The sequence below is a fragment of the Anabrus simplex genome, chromosome 1 (genome assembly GCF_040414725.1).
Source record: "Anabrus simplex isolate iqAnaSimp1 chromosome 1, ASM4041472v1, whole genome shotgun sequence".
NCBI classification, from domain to species: domain Eukaryota; kingdom Metazoa; phylum Arthropoda; class Insecta; order Orthoptera; family Tettigoniidae; genus Anabrus; species Anabrus simplex.
In genome coordinates, this window is record NC_090265.1 from 133,319,318 (window position 1) to 133,341,632 (window position 22,315).

At 41.1% G+C, this 22,315-nt stretch overlaps 1 protein-coding gene across 2 annotated transcripts in view; it reads left to right on the plus strand.

Moving 5' to 3' along the window:
• The first annotated feature begins 439 nt into the window (after positions 1-439).
• The window catches only part of Pxd (Peroxidase), a 310,908-nt gene continuing 289,032 nt past the window's right edge, over positions 440-22,315 (plus strand). The window contains exon 1 of one of the 2 annotated variants that reach the window (XM_067139197.2): positions 440-575. In XM_067139197.2, coding sequence (XP_066995298.2) covers positions 553-575 — 23 coding nt within the window. In that variant the 5' untranslated portion in view covers positions 440-552. The remainder of the gene's footprint in view (positions 576-22,315) is intronic. The other variant, XM_067139206.2, reaches the window with a different exon arrangement.

Consider the following 22,315-nt stretch of genomic DNA (forward strand, 5'->3'; position numbering starts at 1 on the left):
TCTTCTTATCCAGACGGTATTAGTTTTGGGATGCCTAGAGTTTCCTTAATTTTTACACATTGTGTGGCCGTTCCCTTTCTTTTGCCGATACCGTCATACTTCGAACGAGAGGAACTTTTCCTTTTCCCTCTGATTAATGTTCAGAGAGGATACTTTCCCAATTGCATTTCCTCTTACACATCACCACCATTGTTTGCTGCCACTGACCACATGTGGTTGTAAGCAGGCCGCCACAAACAATAAGGATTTACCTCTCGAAAAATACCCAATCAGTCAGAAAGTAGATAGTAATGTTTGGCCTGGTGCAGACTCTAGATACACCGATACCGGGTGTGCAACCTGATAATGGGACAATGAAACTAACGCGGTATCCTGACCTTGAGCAACAAAGCGCAGTGTTTTAAACTCCCATTTTCGAGATCTGCGGTCCTGTCGGTAGAGGTGTTCCGTATTGAACAGCAGTAGCCTACACCGCGGATCTCTTCAGACACTTCTAGAAATATCTGAGTTCGAAAGTTCGAAAGTGTTACGAGAAACTCAGTACTCAACAGAATGCTGCAACGAACACAACGCAGGTGAGTGTTATACTATTTCGGTATTCTGATGATCGCTGTGATGTGTGCTGTGCGTGGGGGCGATGGAAAACATCCTCCTCTTATAAGAGGTGACTAAATGAGGCAACCCTCCTAGGACCCATCATATTGGCGACCACGGTGCACCTAGCTGAGTCTAGCATCGTTTCCATTTACTTGTACCAGTCTCCTCACTATCGTACGCGACCTCCTTTGGTCAACTCCGGTTATCTTCTGATCCCGGCGGTGTTATGTTTGCGAGGCCCAGGGTGTATTTCATTTTCACGTCCTTCAGGACCCTCTCCTTTTTATCCGATAACTTCATTTTTCAAAGGAACGGAACTCTTCCTTCATTTCCACTTATTAGTGTTAAAAAAGAATGGTTGCCCAGTTGTACTCCCCTTAAAATGACAATCACCAACACCGCCTTACTTATGTCAGGCTCTCCACCATCAACTTTTCTATCCGACCTTCCTGGGTCAACTCTTTTTCTCCTCCTCCTATTTGCGCCTCATTGTAACTATCTTTCCTAAACACGAACTGCCTTCTGCCAAACTAGTTAGTAATTTCACAAAGGTGAGATCTAAAGATTCCTTCTTTTTCACGCCTCTCTTCCTTTTTTCACTTGTAATTAGTCTTAAGAAAGGTTGATAGGCCAGTTGTACTTCCTCTTAAAACAATGATCACCACCACCACCACCACCACCCCCATTTTTCCACCTATCATGTCTCTTCCCTTTTTTTTCTTTAACAATGTGCTTTACGTCTCACGGACACACGTAGGTCTTACGGCGACAATGGGATAGGAGAGGGCTAGGAGTTGGAAGACAGCAGCAGTACAGCCCCGGCATTTGCCTGGTGTGAAAATGGGAAACCACGGAAAACCATCTTGAGGACTGCCGACGGTGAGGTTCGAACCCACTATCTCCCGAATTGCAAGTTCACAGCTGCGCGCCCCGAACCGCACGGCCACTTGCTCGGTTCTCTTCTCTTTCTTTTGCCGCCAGGCTACGGCCATTCTCTAAAAGATGGAAACTTATAAAATTTTTCCTAGTTGTATTCGAATATTAAGACGCTGAAGATATGGGTGGCGGACGCTCATACATCATTATGTCAGCCCTCATGAGGTGACACGATACTTCGTCCAGGCTTCTCAACTTAAAGTTATCGCGCGAAACTACCCCTACCATTTGCTATTGCATTGCATTGTGTGTTCTCGTAAGATGTTCACAGAGTGTAGTGCGCTGCTCATTCCCTTCTCCGCACAACAGACAATGGAAATTCCTATCACCCCGTTTGTGCAACCATCAGAATTAAATTATTAGTGGCAAAGGAATAATGTGAATTGGAGTCTACTGTATTATTGCTTTATTGTATATTCTATTCTTACATCACTTCAGAAAGTATAGGGTTGCCACCTTTTAATGTAAGAAATAAGGTAGGGCTGATCGCCTTAGATGTTAGGCTCTTTTAAACAAACATAATTATCATCAGAAATAAGGGACATTTACCTAAAAATACGGGATTTTCCAAAAATAAGGGACAGTTCATAAATACTAGATATTCAATATATTCGATTAGAATATAATTCGTTTCATTAACAGAATAAGATGATTATTGAAATTCGTGAAAGAAATCAACTTGCACCCTTTCAAAAGTACATACCGTACAAAGCATCTGACATCTTAACATTGATGTCTTCGATGAGATTTGATAATTTCACATTCATTATCATCAGTCACTACTGATGTACATTTAGCGCAGTCGCCCAGGTGGCAGATTCCCTATGTGTGGTTTTCCTAGCCTTCTCTTAAATGATTGCAAAGAAATTGGAAATTTATTGAACATCTCCCGTGGTAAGATATCCCAATTCGTGACTCCCCTTCCTAAAAACGAATATTTGCCACAATTTGTCCGCTTGAATTCCAGCTTTATCTACATATTGTGATCTTTCCTGCTTTTAAAGACACCACTTAAACTTATTCGTCTACTGATCTTATTCCACGTCATCTCTCCACTGACAGCTTGGAACATACCACTTAGTCGAGCAGCTCGTCTTCTTTCTTCCAAGTTTTCCCAGCGCAAACTTTGCAAATTTTTTAACGCTACTCTTTTGTCGGAAATCATCCAGAACAAAGTGAGCTGCTTTTCTTTGCATTTTTTTCCAGTTCTTGAATCGAGTAATCTTGGTGAGGTTCCCATACACTGGAACCATACTCTAGTTGGGGTCTTACCAGAAATTTATATGCCCTCTCCTTTACATCCCTACTACAACCCCTAAATACCCTCATAACCATGTGCAGAGATCGTTGCCCTTTATTTACAATCATATTTATGTGATTACCCCAATGAAGATCTTTCCTTATATTAACACGTAGGTACTTACAATGATCCCCAAAAGGAACTTTCAGCCCATCAAGGCAGTAATTAAAAGTGAGAGGACTTTTCCTATTTGCGAAACTCACAACCTGATTTTTAATCCAGTTTATCATCTTACCATTGCGTACTGTCTATCTCACAACATTATCGAGGTCATTTTGCAGTTTCTGACAATCTTGTAACTTATTTATTAATCTGTACAGAATAACATAATCTGCAGAAAGCCTTATCTCTGATTTCACTTCTTTACTCGTATCATTGAAATATATAAAAAACATAAAGGTCCAATAATATTGCCTTGAGGAATTCCCGTCTTAATTATTACAGGGTCAGATAAAGATTCGCCTACTTTAATTCTCTGAGTTCTATTTTCTGGAAATATAGCCACCCATTCAGTCACTCTTTTGTCTAGTCCAATTACACTCATTTTTTCCACTAGTCTCCCATGATCTACCCTATCAAATGCCTTCGATAGGTAAATCGCAATACAGTCCATTTGGCCTCCTGAATCCAGGATATCTGCTATATCTTGCTGGAATCCTACAAGTTGAGCTTCACTGGAATAACCTTTCCTAAATCCAAACTCCCTTTTATCAAACCAGTTATTAATTTCGCAAACATGTCTAATATAATCAGAAAGAATGCCTTCCCAAAGCTTACATGCAATGCATGTCAAACTTACTGGCCTGTAATTTACAGCTTTATATCTATCACCCTTTCCTTTATATAAAGGGGCTACTATAGCAACGCTCCATTCATTATGTATAGCTCCTTCATGCAAACAATAATCAAACAAGTACTTCAGATATAGTTCTATATCCCAACCCATTGTCTTTAGTATATCCCCCGAAACCTTATCAATTCCAGCTACTTTTCTAGTTTTTACCTTTTGTAATTCACTGTAAATGTCATTGTTATCATGGGTAAATTTTGATACGTTTTTAGTATTAGTCACCTCCTCTATCTGTACATTATCCTTATAACAAACAATCTTTACACACTTCTGACTGAATACTTCTGCCTTTTGAAGATCCTTGCATAAACACTCCCCTTGTATTAATGATTCCTGGAATGTCCTCCTTGAAACCTTTTCCTGCCTTAAAGTACCTATATATACCATTACATTTTTCACTCAAATTAGTATGACCGGCAATTATACTTGGCATCATGTTATCCTTAGCTGACTTCTTTTGCTAGATTCAGTTTCCATCCTTCAATTTCTCCTTACTTCCACAGCCATTTCTAACTCTATTTCTTTCCAGCCTGCAACTCCTTCTCACTCTCTTTATTTCTCTGTTATAATATAGTGGATCTTAACCATTAATTACCGCCTTTAAATGTACAAATCTATTTTCACATTCCTCAACAATTGCTTTAAACCCATCCCAGAGTCTGTTTACATTTTTATTTACCGTTCTCCACCGATCGTAGTTACTTTTTAAAAACTGCCTCATGCCTGTTTTATCAGCCATATGGTACTGCCTAATAGACTTAATTTTACGACCTATGATACACACTCCAGTTCAGTGAGGATATTTCTGCAACCATTATATCATTTCTCAGCCATGATTCAATTCCTATTACAATATCTGATAAGTAAATAGCACATTTATGTTTAACTACGACAAAAACAGCTTCATGATCACTAATACCATCTATTACTTCGGTTCCTCTATAGAGCTCATCTGATTTTACCGGTACCACATCCAGAATATTCTTCCCACTAGTTGGTTCCTTCACTCTCTGAATCACCTGCCCTTCCCATATTTATTTGCAATTTGTTGATTATGGTTCCTGTCATTCGCATTTCTTTCCCGACTGACATTCGGTAAATTGAGGTCAGCCACTACAATCACGTTCCTTTCCATATCGTTTCCCACATAGCTGATTATCTTATCAAATAATTGTGAATCTGCGTCAGCGCTACCCTTTTCCGGTCTGTACACTCCAAAGATATCAAGTTGCCTATTATCTTTAGAGGTGAGTCTTACACCTAGAATGTCATGTTTGTCATCTTTAACTTTTTCGTAACTTACGAATTCTTCACCCATCAGAATGAATACTCCCCCTCCTACCATTCCTATCCTATTTTTACGATATACACTCCAGTTCCGTGATATTTCTGCACCCGTTATATCATTTCTCAGCCATGATTCAACTCCTATTACAATATCTGCTAAGTGTATATCTATTAAATTACCGAATTCTATTCCTTTCTTTACAATACTTCTACAGTTCAACACTAACATGTTTATGTTATCCCTACTTGACTTCCTGTTCCCTGTACCCTCATCACCGCTCCCTAGACCACCCCGTTTTCCTGAATGTACCTCCCTGAAACCTTTCTAAACAAATTTCCTAACTTATATGTACCACTGCGGTTTAAGTGAAGGCCATCTGAGCGCAGATCCCTGTCTCCTACTCACCCATAAGGATCTAGAAATCCCATTCCCAGTTTTCCACATTCCCACTCCATAGTCTCATTTACATCCCCAATCAACTTCCAGTCAGTATCCCCCCTACACAGTATTCCACTGATAACAATCTCCGCTTCCTTAAACTTCACCCATGCTGCATTTACCAGATCCCACACATCCCCAATTTAGGGCTGCGTAGATTTAGTCTCAAACAGCATGAACAATCACGTTGGTAGCTGGAATGGAAGTCCTACGGAAGTACGCGGCAGAAGACTGGATAAGTAACCCAGCATGTTCAACTTTAGCAGCAAATGGGGAGACATCACGAGATTTCCTTCTTCAGAGGCCCAAAGAGAAGAAAAAGCTATTTTTGAACTTCAATGGCGCTCAAATCAAATACGGATTTTAAAATGTTTAGAGACAAAAAGAAGGACAAACGCTCGTTTTTACGGGACAACAGTTGATAATAAGGGACGCGAAATTCTCACCTCAAATACGGGAAGTCCCGTACAATTCGGGACAGGTGGCAAGCATTGAAAGTATATAACCAACGAGCTAGAATAACATTGAGAGGCGGAAGCGCTGCCTGGGTGAAGCTAATTAAACGAACGTCCGCCATGTTTCCTGTGGGCACACAAGCAAGAGAGCGTGGCCCTTGAATGACGAAAACTGTAGAAAATGCGCACCTTAGAATCACTGGGGCAGAATGAAATACTGTTAGCCGAAATCTTAAAGGATTAAAAATCATAGACTGCGAGCACCGACACTTCATCATGTTGCGGCACGAAGCCAACAACACGATCAGCTGATTGTAGGGTAGTTCGAAATCGTCGCACAGTGATATACGAATAGACCTCGAAAAGAGCGTTACCCTGCTTGGCTGTTGTGTTTAAGCGTAAATAACAATAAAAACCGTGGACATGAATATTTATGACAGAAATCCTTAAAAAAATAGGGACCTAGAATAGTTTACAATCTAATTCTGATCATATTTTTAAATAATTGCATCCCCATGAGTACTGACTTTCTTTCTTCCTTAATCTGTTTACCCTCCAGGATTGGTTTTTCTCTCGGACTCAGCGAGGGATCCCACCTCTACTGCCTCAAGGACAGAGTCCTGGAGGGTGAGACTTTAGGTCGGGGATACAACTCGGGAGGAGGACCAGTACCTCGCTCAGGTGGCCGCACCTGTTTTGCTGAACAGGGGCCTTGTGGGGGGATGAAGATTGGAAGGGATAGACAAGGAAGAGGGATGGAAGGTACCAACCCGTCATTTGCCTGGACGAGAAGTGGGAAACCACGGAAAACCACTTCAAGGTTGGCTGAGGTGCGAGTCGAACTCACCTCTACACAATTGACCTCCCGAGACTGAGTGGACGCGGTTCCTGCCCTCGTGCCACTTTTCAAATTTCGTGGCAGAGCCGAGAATCGAACCCGGGCTTCCGGGAGTGGCAGCTACTCACGCTAACCACTACACCACAGGGGCGGTCCATGAGTACTGTACACTATAATTGTTTAATGTAATTATTTATTATATACGTAATGAAGGGGGCATATAATATTTCCCAATACCATATCATACTGCGATTACTAGCTGAAAGGTGGTAAAACCTTGAAAGTTGTCCATTATGAAGTGTAGCCTAGTTTTAAATACCAATGCAGCTGACATCTACAATAAAGACTGCATACATTTCACAAATAGCAGTAAAATATTGTATTTACCATATTTGGTGTACGTTTGACCGAAGTAGGTGACTTTTCGTGGTTACGTTTCCTTGCCGGTGGGCACTCCATATTCCTTGTAAATGTGGAGGAAAATTAAATAGGGTTGAACGGCATTTGCCAGTAACCACCGTTTGTCATTTGCTTCATACATGCACTTATCTTCGAAATGTACAGATCATAAGCGACTGTATTGAGAGAGATACTATTTATCTCGTTTCATTCTCACAGCCCGATGTTCCGTTAATTCCTTGTTCTTTAAAGGTAATCTGAAACATTACCCGATAAATACCTACCGTGGCTATCAGTACTTTCTCTGTGTAAGCATTAAAAGAGGGTTTAATTACAACATTAATTACATAAAGTGATCTCGTCTATCATTCTGGAATACTTATTTAAAATACGATATATCCTTGTTTTTATTAGCCTACCCCGATTAGTACAACCGTATGCTGAGCATACGATAATCTATCTTTTCACTTCTTAAAACTTACAAAAACGTACGAAATTAAATTGCCATGCACAATCTCACTGTCACCTCAGTATATATTCTCGCGCCAACTCGCTTTATTTTGACAACCGTTAACATGGCTGCGCGTTATCAACATGCTTCCGCAGGGAGCGCTGATGTCAGGCATACAGCCCCTTTATGTTATTCTAGCTCGTTGATTATAATATACCTACGCTCACTCGGCACAGAAATACACATAACTTGAATTCGATTACAGCTTCGGCCTACAAGTGGCCACGTCTGGTCCGTGGTTCGACAGGTCTGCACTCCGTCCGACCAACCGAGCAGAGGAAAGGGGGGTGGCCACACCTCTGCCATGGCTCTACTCTTCTGTATTCAGGAGATGGAAAGGGGCTGGTTTTCACCGGCAGCTCTCCTGAGAATGGTTTTCTATGGTTTTTCATTCTCCTGCACTAAGATGAATGCCGAGACAGTTCTTAGAGATGCCACGGCCTTCACCCCCCTCACCTTCACCGTATGACGTCTCCCTGGCCTGAGAGGCGGCATTACCGTCTACGAGTCCGGCTCCATGGCTAAATGGTTAGCGTGCTGGCCTTTGGTCACAGGGGTCCCGGGTTGGATACCTGGCAGGGTCGGGAACTTTAACCATCATTAGTTAATTTCGCTGGAACGGCGGCTGAGTATAAGTGTCGTCTTCATCATCATGCCATCCTCATCACGAGGCGCAGGTTGCCTACGGGTGTCAAATCAAAGACCGGCGCCTGGTGAGCTGAACTTCTCTTAGGGCACTCCCGGCACTAAAAGCCATACGCCATTTCATTTCAACCGTCTAGGAGGCCCGCCATCCCCTTTAGGGACTAAATGAATAACTTTTAGCAGTATACTTGGGGGGAAAAAGCATGGTGGCCTCAGTTCCTGCAAGCGACCTGGAAGTCAGCAGTCAATCACACCCTACACCATGTTGAGTTAACGAGTTCAAAGTGATCCTTGTTTGGTGTGGAGAGGTTGTCAAAGCACTTTCTTCCACACTCTCTTCAGTCTTTACCCTCTCGTCGTGTCGAGTGCAGTAGACGATTTCGCAACTCCGGCTGCAGCAGACGTAGTAAATCGTATAAGCCACTAATAGACACCGGGCTGCCGCTGGAGAGTAGTGGTGTGAGGCGATGTTGTCATGTTTCGTCCCCAAGTATTGTAGTAGGAGTAGCAACAGCAGTTTTTACCATACAGCTGTAAACTTAGAATGGCGCGTAAACAAACAGCTCAACACAGACGACAATGTGGCACAGCAACAAAGAAAAATATGCCCCACTGCCAACCTAATAACCGTATGTCACCCCAATAGAACACACAAATTGTAACTTTGAAGACCTTTGGTTATCATATAGGAATGAAATTATGCACATTCCTAGCTCATTACTAGAGCTAGGAATCTTAGGTGCTGCACCATAATTCTTTATTGCTATTAAAATGCCCAAATTAGCTTGTCTTGCAAAGAAAACATAAAATGAACACCCCCTAACTGTTAATGAACGTAGGTTTTCGTGGTTCATTGTATTAACATAAAGAAATAAATGAACTGCATTAAAGCCACTATATATATTTATTTAATAATAAAGCCAAGCTTTCAGCCAAATTGCATTGGCCTTCATCAGGGCATATGAAGTTTTGCCTCCGACAGTGAGCAAAGAAATTCTCCGAAGGAACGTGGAAGTCATGCCCACTAACTGGACTCAAGGATCGTGGCGCTGTGCTGTGGTGGTTGGGAGGGAAGTTACTGATGCACCGCCCTCTGCCGACAGTTTGAGTGCGTCCCGCTGTGCCATGGTGGTGTTATGCATGTATTTCTGCAGTGCAGGTCTCCATGTATTTGATAACTTGAAGCCGTCTTCCCTGTTGATGTCGTTTGGGCGCAGCTTCCCTCACAAGACGAGCATAGAAGTCTTTTACAGGCCCGATGACCTTCGCCTGGTCAAAGAGGATTTCATGGTCTGTACTGTAGAAATGTTCTGCTATGGCAGACTGGCTTATAGCGTTCTCCGTGGAGGATGAAAGAGCGACATTCTTTACTGACCTGATGTGCTCTTTCACCCTGGTGCTAACAAGCCTTTTTGTCATGCCAACATATGAACAACCACAACCACATGGAATTTCACATACGCCCGGTGTTTCACGATGTGGTTTTTCTTTGACAGGACTACAGCAAAAAGAAAAAAAAGCATTCTTAAGAAGTACAATATAATTCCAGTTTTCACCGCAAACCGGAAGCTCAAATCCCTGTTTCGACCAGTCAAAGAAAAACCACATCTTCAAACATATGTTGGCATGACAAAAAGGCTTGTTAGCACCAGGGTGAAAGAGCACATCAGGTCGGTAAAGAACGTCGCTCTTTCATCCTCCACGGAGAACGCTATAAGCCAGCCTGCCATAGCAGAATATTTCTACAGTACAGACCATGAAATCCTCTTTGACCAGGTGAAGGTCATCGCGCCTGTAAAAGACTTCTATGCTCGTCTTGTGAGGGAAGCTGCGCCCAAATGACAACAACAGAGACGACGGTTTCAAGTTATCAAATACATGGAGACCTGTACTGCAGAAATACGTGCATAACACCACCATGGCACAGCGGGACGCACTCAAACTGTCGACAGAGGGCGGTGAATCAAGACCAACTACAATATATCAGACCTTAATGCAGCTATCGATATTAGCTAAAATGGCGCCCCGATCGGTTTGCTCAAATGTAAACATGGGCATGTGCGAAGCATCTGTTTAGTTCTTTCTATTGGTTTGGTGTGATTAGGAAACGTTAGTGTAGTGATGTTTTTATTGAAATTTTGGTTTTAAAACTATTTTGATATATTAGGACGTGTCGATCGTGTTGTATGTCTGGGTGCAATTCATATTACAGCAGATGCACTTACATTCAGATCAAGTGTATTTAATGCATAGTGACGATTTCGAAGTTACGGGTGCATTAAAACACTCGAGGATAAATTTGTCAATAGAGAGGATGTGTTCCGTGTACTTGATGAGCTGGTATTTTTTTTTTTCGGATAAGGCCAAAATTCTGCGTTGGTGCCAATTCTAGTACGTTTCTGAATTACTATACCTTTTGAGGTTTTTAAAAGTGAGGTTATAAAAAGTGATAAAGCTATTTATTTATCTGTGAGTGAAGAGGACAAGGTATCAACTGATCACTTACAGTACTTATTTACGTTGCCAACGATTTGGGTGTTAAAGTGCTTTATACGAAAATTGATATGCTACCAGAGAGCTTCAAACTGATTCTCCTATTGATTATCTGAAATGAAACAGATGTAGCAGTTTGGTGAATCATTATTAGGATCATTGTTATGAGAGAATTGAAATTCGCGACAAGGCTAGGTTTCTAACAAATTTCTTGAACGAGGTAGGATATTATATTTAAAAACGTATGGCAATGGAAAGTTCATTCAAATAAATGTATTTCTAAAACAAGTATTGATTTACAGGAAGGAGAATTATGGTCTGCAATAATTTACCAAGGGTTCCCCTACTATGTCTACACCAATTATTAAATTTCCAACTTCTTTGAAATCACAAGGAAAGACTAGGTAGACGGATACGTAATCTGCCACTTGGACGACAGCCCTAAATTCAGATCATCGGTGATTGATTAATTAATTGACTGAATTGAAATGCATCAAATATTCCCCCAGGATTGTTATTTTAGAATGCAATCATATATTACCTATTTCCTTTACCATACTAGTTCATAGAAATTTTGAATATTTTGAATTATCCGCATATTGCTTATCAAAATATAGGGTACTTCTAGATAGCAAAGTAAAGTATTCTGTTTGTTATTATTGACAGCCTAGCAAATCAATACGATAATCAAAATTTTATGTTTACGTATCACAGGCATGTTTACATTGAACCGATGCGTCGGCCATGTTGTTTCTGTATTAAGGTCTGATATTATTGTAGATGGTCTTGGTGAATCAGTAACTTCCCTCCCAACCACCACAGCACAGCGCCACGATCCTTGAGTCCAGTTAGTGGGGTAGGCTGTGGATAGTACGGGAGTTATATCACTCACCGGGAATAGAACCCTCACCCATTAATACTAGTGTATTCGGCTTATAAAAGCTACTTTTATTATTATTATTACTGCTGCTGGCATATTGTATGAGTGTCAAGCAGTTTCAACAGACCTTAGGCAAACTAGTGACCAATACTGGTGAGTCAAGATGTGAGTAAGTTTCAATAACAACTCAGAGTCCAGGATGACACATATCCTGACACATATCCTCAGGCTTGGCAGAATCAGCCCAAACCTTTCCGTGATGTATGTGCCCCACTCCCTGGTGCCATCAGAAACCCCTTCCTAAACTCCTAACTCTTTGCTTCACATATCCCCTCTTCCCTGGTAATCAACCAGTACGAAGACAATGTACCCCACCCAGAGGGATTGACACGTGACTGCCCTAATTCATATAAAACCCTGGACTCCAAATGGAAAAGGTCTCTTGGAATGTAGTCAGTTAAGAACTACCAACTAATTGAGTTGGCTGTTAGGCGTCAGGCCTCAGAACGTGTAAATAGACTTTAAATCTTCAAATGTAATAAGTGTTAGTAAATTAATAAATACAATATTGGACATCTTCGTTTCATTTGGAATAAGATATACTCAGACTCGTGGAGAACCTGTGAGGACCTAGCTTAACAACCCAACAAGCTAACCACGAACTTGTTAAGCGACAAACTTAACTCGGGCATGACTTCTACGTTCCTTCGGAGAATTTCTTTGCTCACTGTCGGAGGCAAAACTTCATATGCCCTGATGAAGGCCAATGCAATTTGTCTTAAAGCTTGGCTTTATTATTAAATAAATATATATATAGTGGCTTTAATCCAATTCATCTATTTCTTTATGTTACCCCCTAACTGTGTTTTAGTTGCACTTTTTTTGCACCTTTTCTTCATGTCAGCACATTTTTCCAGATGTTTAATACTTTTTTGGCTCCTTTGCCGCATTTTATTCCTAAAGAAATTAAATAAGAATAGCCGAACATTTCGCCTGTAAAGCTTGGTTCTATGTAGTTCCTTAGCTCGTCGCTAGAATAGTAGGCTCCCTATATCGCACTAAGCGAGAGATTAATCCCGAACCTGGTGATCGTTGGACTATTAGCTTGCCACCCTTCGCCAGCTGCTTATCTGCCGGCGTTGTTAGTATTACGTAGGTGACCGCTAAGGGAGATGTTCAATAAATTTCCAATTTCTTTGAAATCATTAACAAAATGTTAGGAAAACAACACAGAGGGAACCTGCCACCTGGGCGACTGCTCTAAATGCGGATCAGTAGTGACTGATTAAACTTATACAGAAAACCTTTTGACTGTGTGCGGTGTCTGCCAGTGTCCTATTAGCAAATAGCTTAACATTACGATATTTGCTATCATTGTAGTATGAGGATCAAATATGCTGAAACAGAAAATGAATGCCGAGATTTGCGTGATAGTGCTAAACAGTTTAGTGCTGATGGTATTCAGAGCTACGGGTCAGTTCTGAGGTGCAATGTTTGTGACATATAGATAACAATTTTAATAATTAAGAAAAAGGACACCAACGTAATCCTGTTATGCAGCATATAACTAAGGCAAAACATGTGAAGAATAAGGAGGCTGTATGAAATTTCTTTAATGGGTTGTTGTGATGGATGTGAAGGAAGCACTGGACCGGAGATGCAACCTCACTGAAAATAAAATTGAGATATTAAATGTTACGGTTGTGATGATGTTCCTCAATCGCTGACTATATTTACAAATATTATATATTATAAAACTGCATTTTAACTTGAAAATTTGAATATCTGCATTTAAAATGGAAATTATGAAAATTAACATTCATTAAATAAAATACACACTCGTCGAACCTTGTACTCACACTTACTTGTTACCTGCTTACTTACACATACGTTATTTGAAGGGCGCCAGCTGTCACTCAGTACAGCAATAATAGAATGAGACTCTTGACTATCTCTAGGGTGTGGGGTAATAAGCTTACTTTTGACAACATACCATATAAGTTCTGGGAAAAGGAGATTGGCGTTCGGTTTCCCCATTAATTTTGAGGTTAAGATATTTTACTTTCATTGAAATAAAACTATGAATTCGTTTGATAGAACAATATATATTCTTTAAATAATATATCAAAAACATAGTGAGTCTTGTTGCGATAAAACAGATGAGAATGTGAAATTATGACATTGCAACTGAAAGAAACTAGGCATGAATTTGAATTCTTCTTGACCGGACATTTAACAATTTATACGAAATATTTCCCTCACTGATTCACTTGACTGTACCTTCAACACTTTTAGTGTAATTACGACGTATTCCTTTGATCTGGTGTTTACTGTAGATGTGTCACGCCTAACTTGCTTCTTCTCCATATCATCTGACTTCTTTGTAAGTCAATATGGTATGACCTCTTGGCAGGTCCAGGGTTGCCCTCTCTGACTTCATGGTAAGCCCTTGCGTCCGTGTCTTCAACTGAGTGAGCGACCAACCTTTTGGTCTCACTCTCTCAATGACCAATAATTAATGGCTCACTGAGTCTTCTCCATCTCTCGTTCACACTGGTTGACTGACCGACTGAGGCCTCTTGATCTAGTAGACTTCTTCACTGTACTGCATCCGTATAACTAATGACTGACGCTACAATGTGCACCCACCTTTTATAGACGTTGGTTGACACCGCTACGTAATCTCCAGAAATAACAATGACATACTCCCACCTACGCGACAGATATTACATCCAGTGGTGAAATAGCCCGGAGGCGGCTAACTCCGTGAGCGCATATCTAAATAAATACGATGCCGTAGCCATGAAGTGGCGATGACTTGGCAGAATCGCCAGTGGTATAGCAATATAACAACGTCACTTCCAATCTCTGATATATACAACAATTCTCACTGTACGGGTATTGAGTGTTGTTCTACACATACGTATATATGCATACATCTAAGTACAATCTTGCAAGCAACAGGCATTGCAAAATTGAATTAAATAAGACTGATAATTACAATAATAGTAACAATATCACAGATAACATAATAATAATAATAATAATAATAATAATAATAATAATAATAATAGTAATAATAATAATAATAATAATAATAATAAAATACAGATAAAGTCATACAATAATAAAAATACAGATATCATCTTGTAACGGGATTTGAACCGTTACACGGTATCCGGTTTGATAGTTTTCTGGACATATGATTTTAATAACATTGTGTTCTGGGACTTGTTTTAGGCGGGTTTTTAACGCATGATAACATGAGTGAATATTTTGTCCTTTGATATGACATAAATTTGGTTTTGTTGATGTTTGTATGAATATTCCATTTTAAAATTTACATTTTTGCACTTTTAGACTACATTAAAGCACCTTTTTAACCAAAATTTTGCACCTAAAATTCCTAGCTCTACTCATTACAACCTGAAATACGTATCTTGCATTTCCGCTGTTTATCAGTAAAAAGCAACTATTCACCCCGACATTAACGTGCTAATGACCATTATCACCAGTAACCCGTAGGTGAAATCTCATCCGGCATATAAAGAAAAATATTATCGTGATTACAGTTGGCCATTGTATTAGAGGAACTGAAGTGACTTGAAAAAAAAAAGTGACGATGATACTGCTTTCCGTGTTGCAAAGAAGAACGATGTCATCGTCACAGTAAAACGTAGCACAATAAAAAATCGAATCGAATGAAAGAATAGTAGGCTATAGAAGAAGACGTAAAAGAACTCTAAGTAAAAAATGCCCAATAAAATCTCAAGCAGAAAGACGAGTGTATAAAAAATACTGTGGCAAATTGTTCAAGTAGAACTGTAGGACTGGTGTAGGTAGGGAGTAGGCGCACACAAAGATATAGTTGTAAAAAAGACACAAGCCATAGGTCAAAGCGCGTGATCTTCTGTCTGAGATATGTGGATCGTGACAGATATCGTCCGCTTATTTGTAACATACCTCTCCCATTATTCGACCTCCTGTGGTCATCTTCCTTTCTCACCCAAGCCCCATGCTACAGCGATTAATAGGAACCCTGTAGTTGATAATTTCCTGCCATTCACGGCACCGGTCTTTTCTCGTGTCCGATGTTCTTCAGACATTTTACTTGAAAAAACTTCGCCAGGTAGTACCATAAGAATAAACCAAGGAACGCCGGATATCCAAGAAGAAAGGGAAGTCAAAGCAATACCGGACCCGTGCTTACCCTCCTATCCAGAGGACCCTCCTATACAGAGCCATAGCACACTGAAAGTATCGTACGCAGTCGCGGATCAGTGAGACACAACACACACACGGTTCATTATCGGGACAGTGAACATTGGCGGGGAGCCGAAATTCCGCTGCAGCGATACATACAGAGCCATGGAACACTAAAAGAATCGTTCACTATAACGGACATTCGCGCTCAGCTAATTTGAAAATAATAGAAGGATTTATTTGCAGTGTTACAAAGGTAGTCAAAACTTAATTCCAAAATACTTAGCTTGTAAGTAGGTAGGCTATTAGGTTATTCTATTTACTGTATTAGTTTATTCAATCAGAGGACATACTGTAGAATACATCCAAGGCTGGAGTTGGTGGTGGTTGTGATTAATGCTTTAAGGGGAAGTACAGCTAGATAACATTCCCTCGCCCCCTTAGCGGCTCTCGACTTGTGAGCGTGGGTTAGTGACCGTAGAACCCCTTGCTGAGTTTCACATTACTTCCAAAGCCATTCGGCTTACTTCCATCTTTCCTCTCTACCTCTTTTGGTCAGTTCTTGTTTCCTTCCGACTCCGAAGATAAGCCTGTTAGATTTGTGAGGCGTAAGGAAGCTTTCATATTCATGCCCTTCGTGGCACTTCCTTTTTTGATTAGTGCTGAGAGAAGATTCCCCTGCGGGTGGGGGCGGTAGAATTACAGTACACCCACGGTACCTCCTCCCTGCCGTAGGAGGCGACTAAAAGGGGCGCCAGGGGCTCAGAACTTGGGAGCGTGCGTTGGCGACCACGGGGCCCTTAGCTGAGTCCTAGCATTGCTTCCACTTGTGCCAGGCTCTTCACTTCATTCTATCTTATCAACCTCCCTTGGTCAACTGTTGTTCTTTTCCGACCCCGACGGTTTTTAGAGCATTCGGGGCAAGGAGTCTTTCCTTTTCACGCCCTTCGTGGCCTTTGTCTTTCTTTGGCCGATATTTTCATTTTTCGACGTGTCGGATACCTTCCGTTTTTCTCTATGATTAGTGTTATATAGAGGATGGCTGCTTAGTTTTACTTCCTCTTAAAACAATAATTACCACCACTACTTGCGTCCGGCTCCATGACTAAATGGTTAGCGTGCTGGCCTTTGGTCACAGGGGTCATGGGTTCGATTCCCGGCAGGGTCGGAAATTTTAACCATAATTGGTTAATTTCCCTGGCACGGGCTGGGTTTATGTGTTGTCTTCATCATCATTTCATCCTCATCACGACGCACAGGTTGCCTAGGGGGTCAAATAGAAAGATCTGCACCTGGCAAGCCGAATCCGTCCTGGGATCTCCCCGCACTAAAAGCCATACGCCATTTCATTTTTACCACTATTTGCTAGGAGACGAGGGCTGCCAGGATGTATGAAAGATGACATTCAGCCCGAAGGCTGGTTTGATCCTCCACAGCTTCGCCAACAGCTGTCATAGGTAACCTAGGCGTCACTAAAGAGCCATACTAGGGAAATGAGGAGTGAGGTAGTTTCCAGTTGCTTTCCTCACCGGGCCAGAAGTTCCTATTACATATCAGTGTGCCAAGCCCACTTAAATGCGACCCTATGAGCGACACTTCACACCATTCATAACAGGGGCTGTCTGCATAGCGAACGGTATTACTACCATCACTCATACCTCGGTCACTTTCATATTGTCAAGGCCAAGGATGAGACTGAGGTAGGTCAATTAAAGTAACAAATTTAGTCTAGCCCATACCAGAAGACATAACGCACTGTAAACACTACATCTCGCCAACAAAGGCATTGACAGGATTCACTTCCTCTAAAAGCAATAATCAGGACTAACCACCACCCTCAACTTCACAGTGTTGGCTACTGAGTGTATGATTCGAAGCAAGGTAACGATTCATTTAAGTGGTCAAGTGAATCGATTCACAGGAACGGCGAGCTCACAGAACACGATTCAGCTAACTCGTAGCAAACAGTGCGCACTCACGGATCAGTGAGACACAATACACACACGACTCACTAGCGGGACACTGGACATTGGCGGAGAGCCGAACTTCCGCTGCAGCGAGACATACAGGGCAATGGCACACTGAAAGAATCGTACGCAGTCACCGATCAGTTGTCCGACTCGTTGGATGAATGGTCAGCGTACTGGCCTTCGGTTCAGAGGGTCCCGGGTTCGATTCCCGGCCGGGTCGGGGTTTTTACCTTCATTGGTTAATTCCAATGGCCCGGGGGCTGGGTGTTTGTGCTGTCCCCAACATTCCTGCAACTCACACACCACATATAACACTATCCTCCACCACAATAACACGCAGTTACCTACACATGGCAGATGCCTCCCAACCCCATCGAAGGGTCTGCCTTACAAGGGCTAGAAATCGCCACACGAAATTATTATTACCGATCAGTTGAAAATAATACTCACTAAATAATAGACGGATTTATCTGCAGTGTTAAAAAGGTAGTCAAAACGTAATTTCAAAGTACCTAGCTTGTAATTAGGTAGGCTATTAGGTTATTCTATGTACCGTAACAGTGTAATTAATCAGTATTTTTATAACTACTTGGCATTCGACAATTAATTAAACTCAACTCTCTAGCCTACCCGCCTGGCTGAGTGGCTCAGACGGTTGAGGCCTGGCCTTCTGACACCAGCTTGACAGGTTCGATCCTGGCTCAGACCGGTGCTATTTGAAGGAGCTCAACTACGTCAGCGTCGTGTCTTTAGATTTACTGGCACGTGAAAGAACTCCTGCTGGACTATATTGCGGTACCTCGGCGTCTCCGTAAACCGTAAAAGTAGTTAGTGGGACGTAAAGCCAATAACATTATTATCTAACCTACTCTATGCCTATGAGTCATGCTCATGACCACTCGAAATAGTCTGTTTTATATTGGGAAGAATCGCTCGGTATTCTCTCAGTTCGTATGTCCAACGATAATCCAATAATCGAATCACGAGATCACCGGTGTACGTGGACAGTGAGCAAGTGAGCCGACTGATTCAATAGCTTAAATAAAAATATGTATAATCTGAAAACCAGTGGGCTAGTGTACATTTCGGGTAGCCTATACAAAATATGACGATTTTAAAAATCCTGTGCATTCGGGGAGTGGTGGGTTAGAATCCTACCGTCGTCAGCTGTTAAGATGATTTTTCGTGGTTTCCCATTATCACACCAGGCGAATGCTGGTGCTGTACCTTATAATGAAATTTCTAAGTTCATTGAAATAATTAAGGCTAAGCAAACAACTGATAGGGAATCTCCCACCTGCGTGACGGTTCTAAATGCAGATTATTGATGATTGTGTGTAGAAATATTTTTCATCTAACTCTATATACCTTTTTAATGGAGTTGTAACTGTCGGGAGAAGGCTTTGTAACATCAAAACTTGATGCGAAGAAGTGGCTGCAGGAGGACCGAGAATCTGAAAGCCAGATGTCGCATTGGAAAGCAGTTCATAGAATGAAGACCAGATGGCAGCAGCAAGCATTGAATGTTGTTGCTGTTGTCTTATCAATACACACAACACAGGTGCAATAGGATCGAAGACTCTAATGAGCCTCATCCAACGTCCCTTGGTCACACCTTGTTCTCTTCCGATCCGAACGGTATTAGATTTGCGAGACCTAGGGAGTCTCTAAATATCTACATACCAGCTGATGTACCTGTACTTCACTGCGGAATTCTACATTGTATGCAGAATTCTAATTGAAGTAGTGTACAGGTTGTAGGATTTTATTCAGTTGCTTTTTTTCAGAAACACAACGGGTAGATCGCCATACGTCGTTTCTCATGTGAAGACCGGATTAGGGAATTTTCATTATAATAGCCCACTGCCAATTAAAATCGAGTTGGGGAGTTTTCATTACGATTGCATGCCCCCTTACCTATTGCCTATCTGCGTAAATACAAATAATTCAAAGGAAAAATATTAATGAATAATGATTAATATTAATGTTTTATTATTGGAATCAGTTAGACCATACATGGGATAATTGTCCTGCGTATAAATATCGTGTAAAATGGTTCCCTAAAGAAAAGTATGTTTCCAAGGCATAGGCCTGCGCTAACATCTGTCATGACGACTTCGAGAATGTTAAAAATCAGGAAGTCTGTGAATGAGCGGGAGGTAAAACGATCTAGCCTATACCTTTAGAGTGTATATAAATGAATGTGTGTTTGTATGTATGCATGTTTCGAATGAACTCAAAAACTATTGGACCGATTTCGCTGAAAATTTTACAATTTGTTCTTATTGCTCCTGGGAGGGTTAGAAAGTGGTTCGATCTGATGGGTAGTTCAGCATACGGGGTGAGAAGGGTGAAAAAAAAATTATTTTAGGGTAATGTAAGTAAACCGCGTAACAAGTCTGATCAGCGGGTTGCCTAACCAACAGTATGTTAAGATTATGATGTGTTTCTTAAAAGTTATCTTCTTTTACTTCTTCTTCTTCTTCTTCTTCTTCTTCTTCTTCTATAAACGGTATATACAAATGAAATGTCCAAGTTCAGTCTCCATGGCACAGGGGGTGAGAAGGAGTGAAGAAAGAAAATGTCGAAAATGACAGAGATTACGAGTGAATGTGTGTATGTTTCAGCATAGCTTTCAACCACACTAGATACACATATCTTAATATCTGGAAAAAATATTGTAGGGGCAAGAAATCCCTAGCACCCCTAAAGGAAGGGGTGAAATGTCAAAATCCGAAAAATGACCGATATTAGTGGCGAGTTCATAGTTTTTGAGGTAGCTGAGATGAACCGTGACAATCTGGATGCCGTTTGAGCCAAAGTTCATTCCCAGTTGGGATGGGGGTTAGAAGGGGTGAAAGAAATGTCCAAACTGACCGAGATGATGGATATACGTGTGCATATTCCAGCATAGCTCTCAATCACACATGATACTCATATGACTTACTGTTTGGGAAACAAAACTGTAGGGTAAGACACCTCTACGGACGGGGTTTGAAATGGGGTGAAATATTAAAATAATAGAAAAAGACCAATATTAAAAGCGAGAACTATGTATGATGATATAGTTTTTCTTTTGGTTTTAATTAAACGTTTTAATCTAACGCGGTTGAATTAATAAATGCGGGCGAAGCCGCGGGCACCTGCTAATTATATTATATTATATTATATTATATTATATTATATTATATTATATTATATTATATTATATTATATTATATTACTAGCTGATTTACCCGTGCTTCGCTACGGAATTCTACCTTGTATACAGAATTCTAGGTTAGATAGTGTACACGTTGTAAGATTGTATTAAATTGCATAGCTTTTCACACCAGGCAAATGCTGGGGCTGTACCTTAATTAAGGCCACGGCCGCTTCCTTCCAACTCCTAGGCCTTTCCTACCCCATCGTCGCCATAAGACCTATCTGTGTCGGAGCAACGTAAAGCCCCTAGCAAAAAAAAAAAAAAAAAAAATTGCATAGCTCTTAACGTTACCCTAGAAACGCGACGGGGAATTCGCCAAACGTCTTTCCTCATATGAAAACTGGGTTAGGGCGTTTTCATTGTGAGGGTAGGCCCGCTTGCCTACCATCAGTCACAATCAGGTTGGGGAGTTTTCATTATAATGTCAGACACTCACACTCCACCTGCCTTTTTACATCCTCAGAAAGACTGTCTAAGTGGTTTTCCCAACTGAAATGAACATAGGTCATTACAATGACGTCAGTAGAAATGGTGCGATTAAAAGCAATGCTTTCATATGAAATAGTCGATCAAAAGAAAAACCACACATTTTTTCACTTTTAATGAACGCTGCCGATCTGACAGTCCAAAGTTCCAGAGCTGGAATGACCAAGCCGCAGATAGCCGTCATCCGTGAACAACTCTTCGTCTTTTTTGGCGGGAGGAGAGTCGAATAGTAGAGAGTCCCGGAGCAAAAACTATGTCATTTTACTAATGTGTTTCCTAGGAGTACCCGATGAGTCAGAAAATCTAATTACAATACACCGGCGGCGGAAAAATCTATCTGACTTGGAGGCAAATTTTTCCTCCAAGCAAGAGCAGAAACCCCCTCTTCACTGCTGATTTGAAATAAAATGAATGTAGAATTTAATAAAAGTGAAGATGAAGAAGCTTTTATTAAGAAACGGGCCCTTTTCCGAGTTGAATTTTGAGTTATTTAGTGAATTGTGGTGCTATAATTTGGAATAGGCCTAAATTGTAATTCTAGACCAGGTCATAAGTGAGCGTCTGCCATTATTCCGTTAATTGTGCACACTGATCAATCCAATCAGTGCGTCAGAGTAGGGATCGAATAGCTGGAATACTACGATGAACCAGCGTGTTACGTACCAGCAGTATCAGGAAATGTATGAACCAGTTGAATGGCATGATAAAGAAGAAAGTTTTCTAACTCCCCAGCCATTTCCCGCCAATATTCAGTCAGACTGTTATACTTGGTACACAGCAGTAATCCCATCTATCGGAGCTGAGTGGAAGTACACTGACTT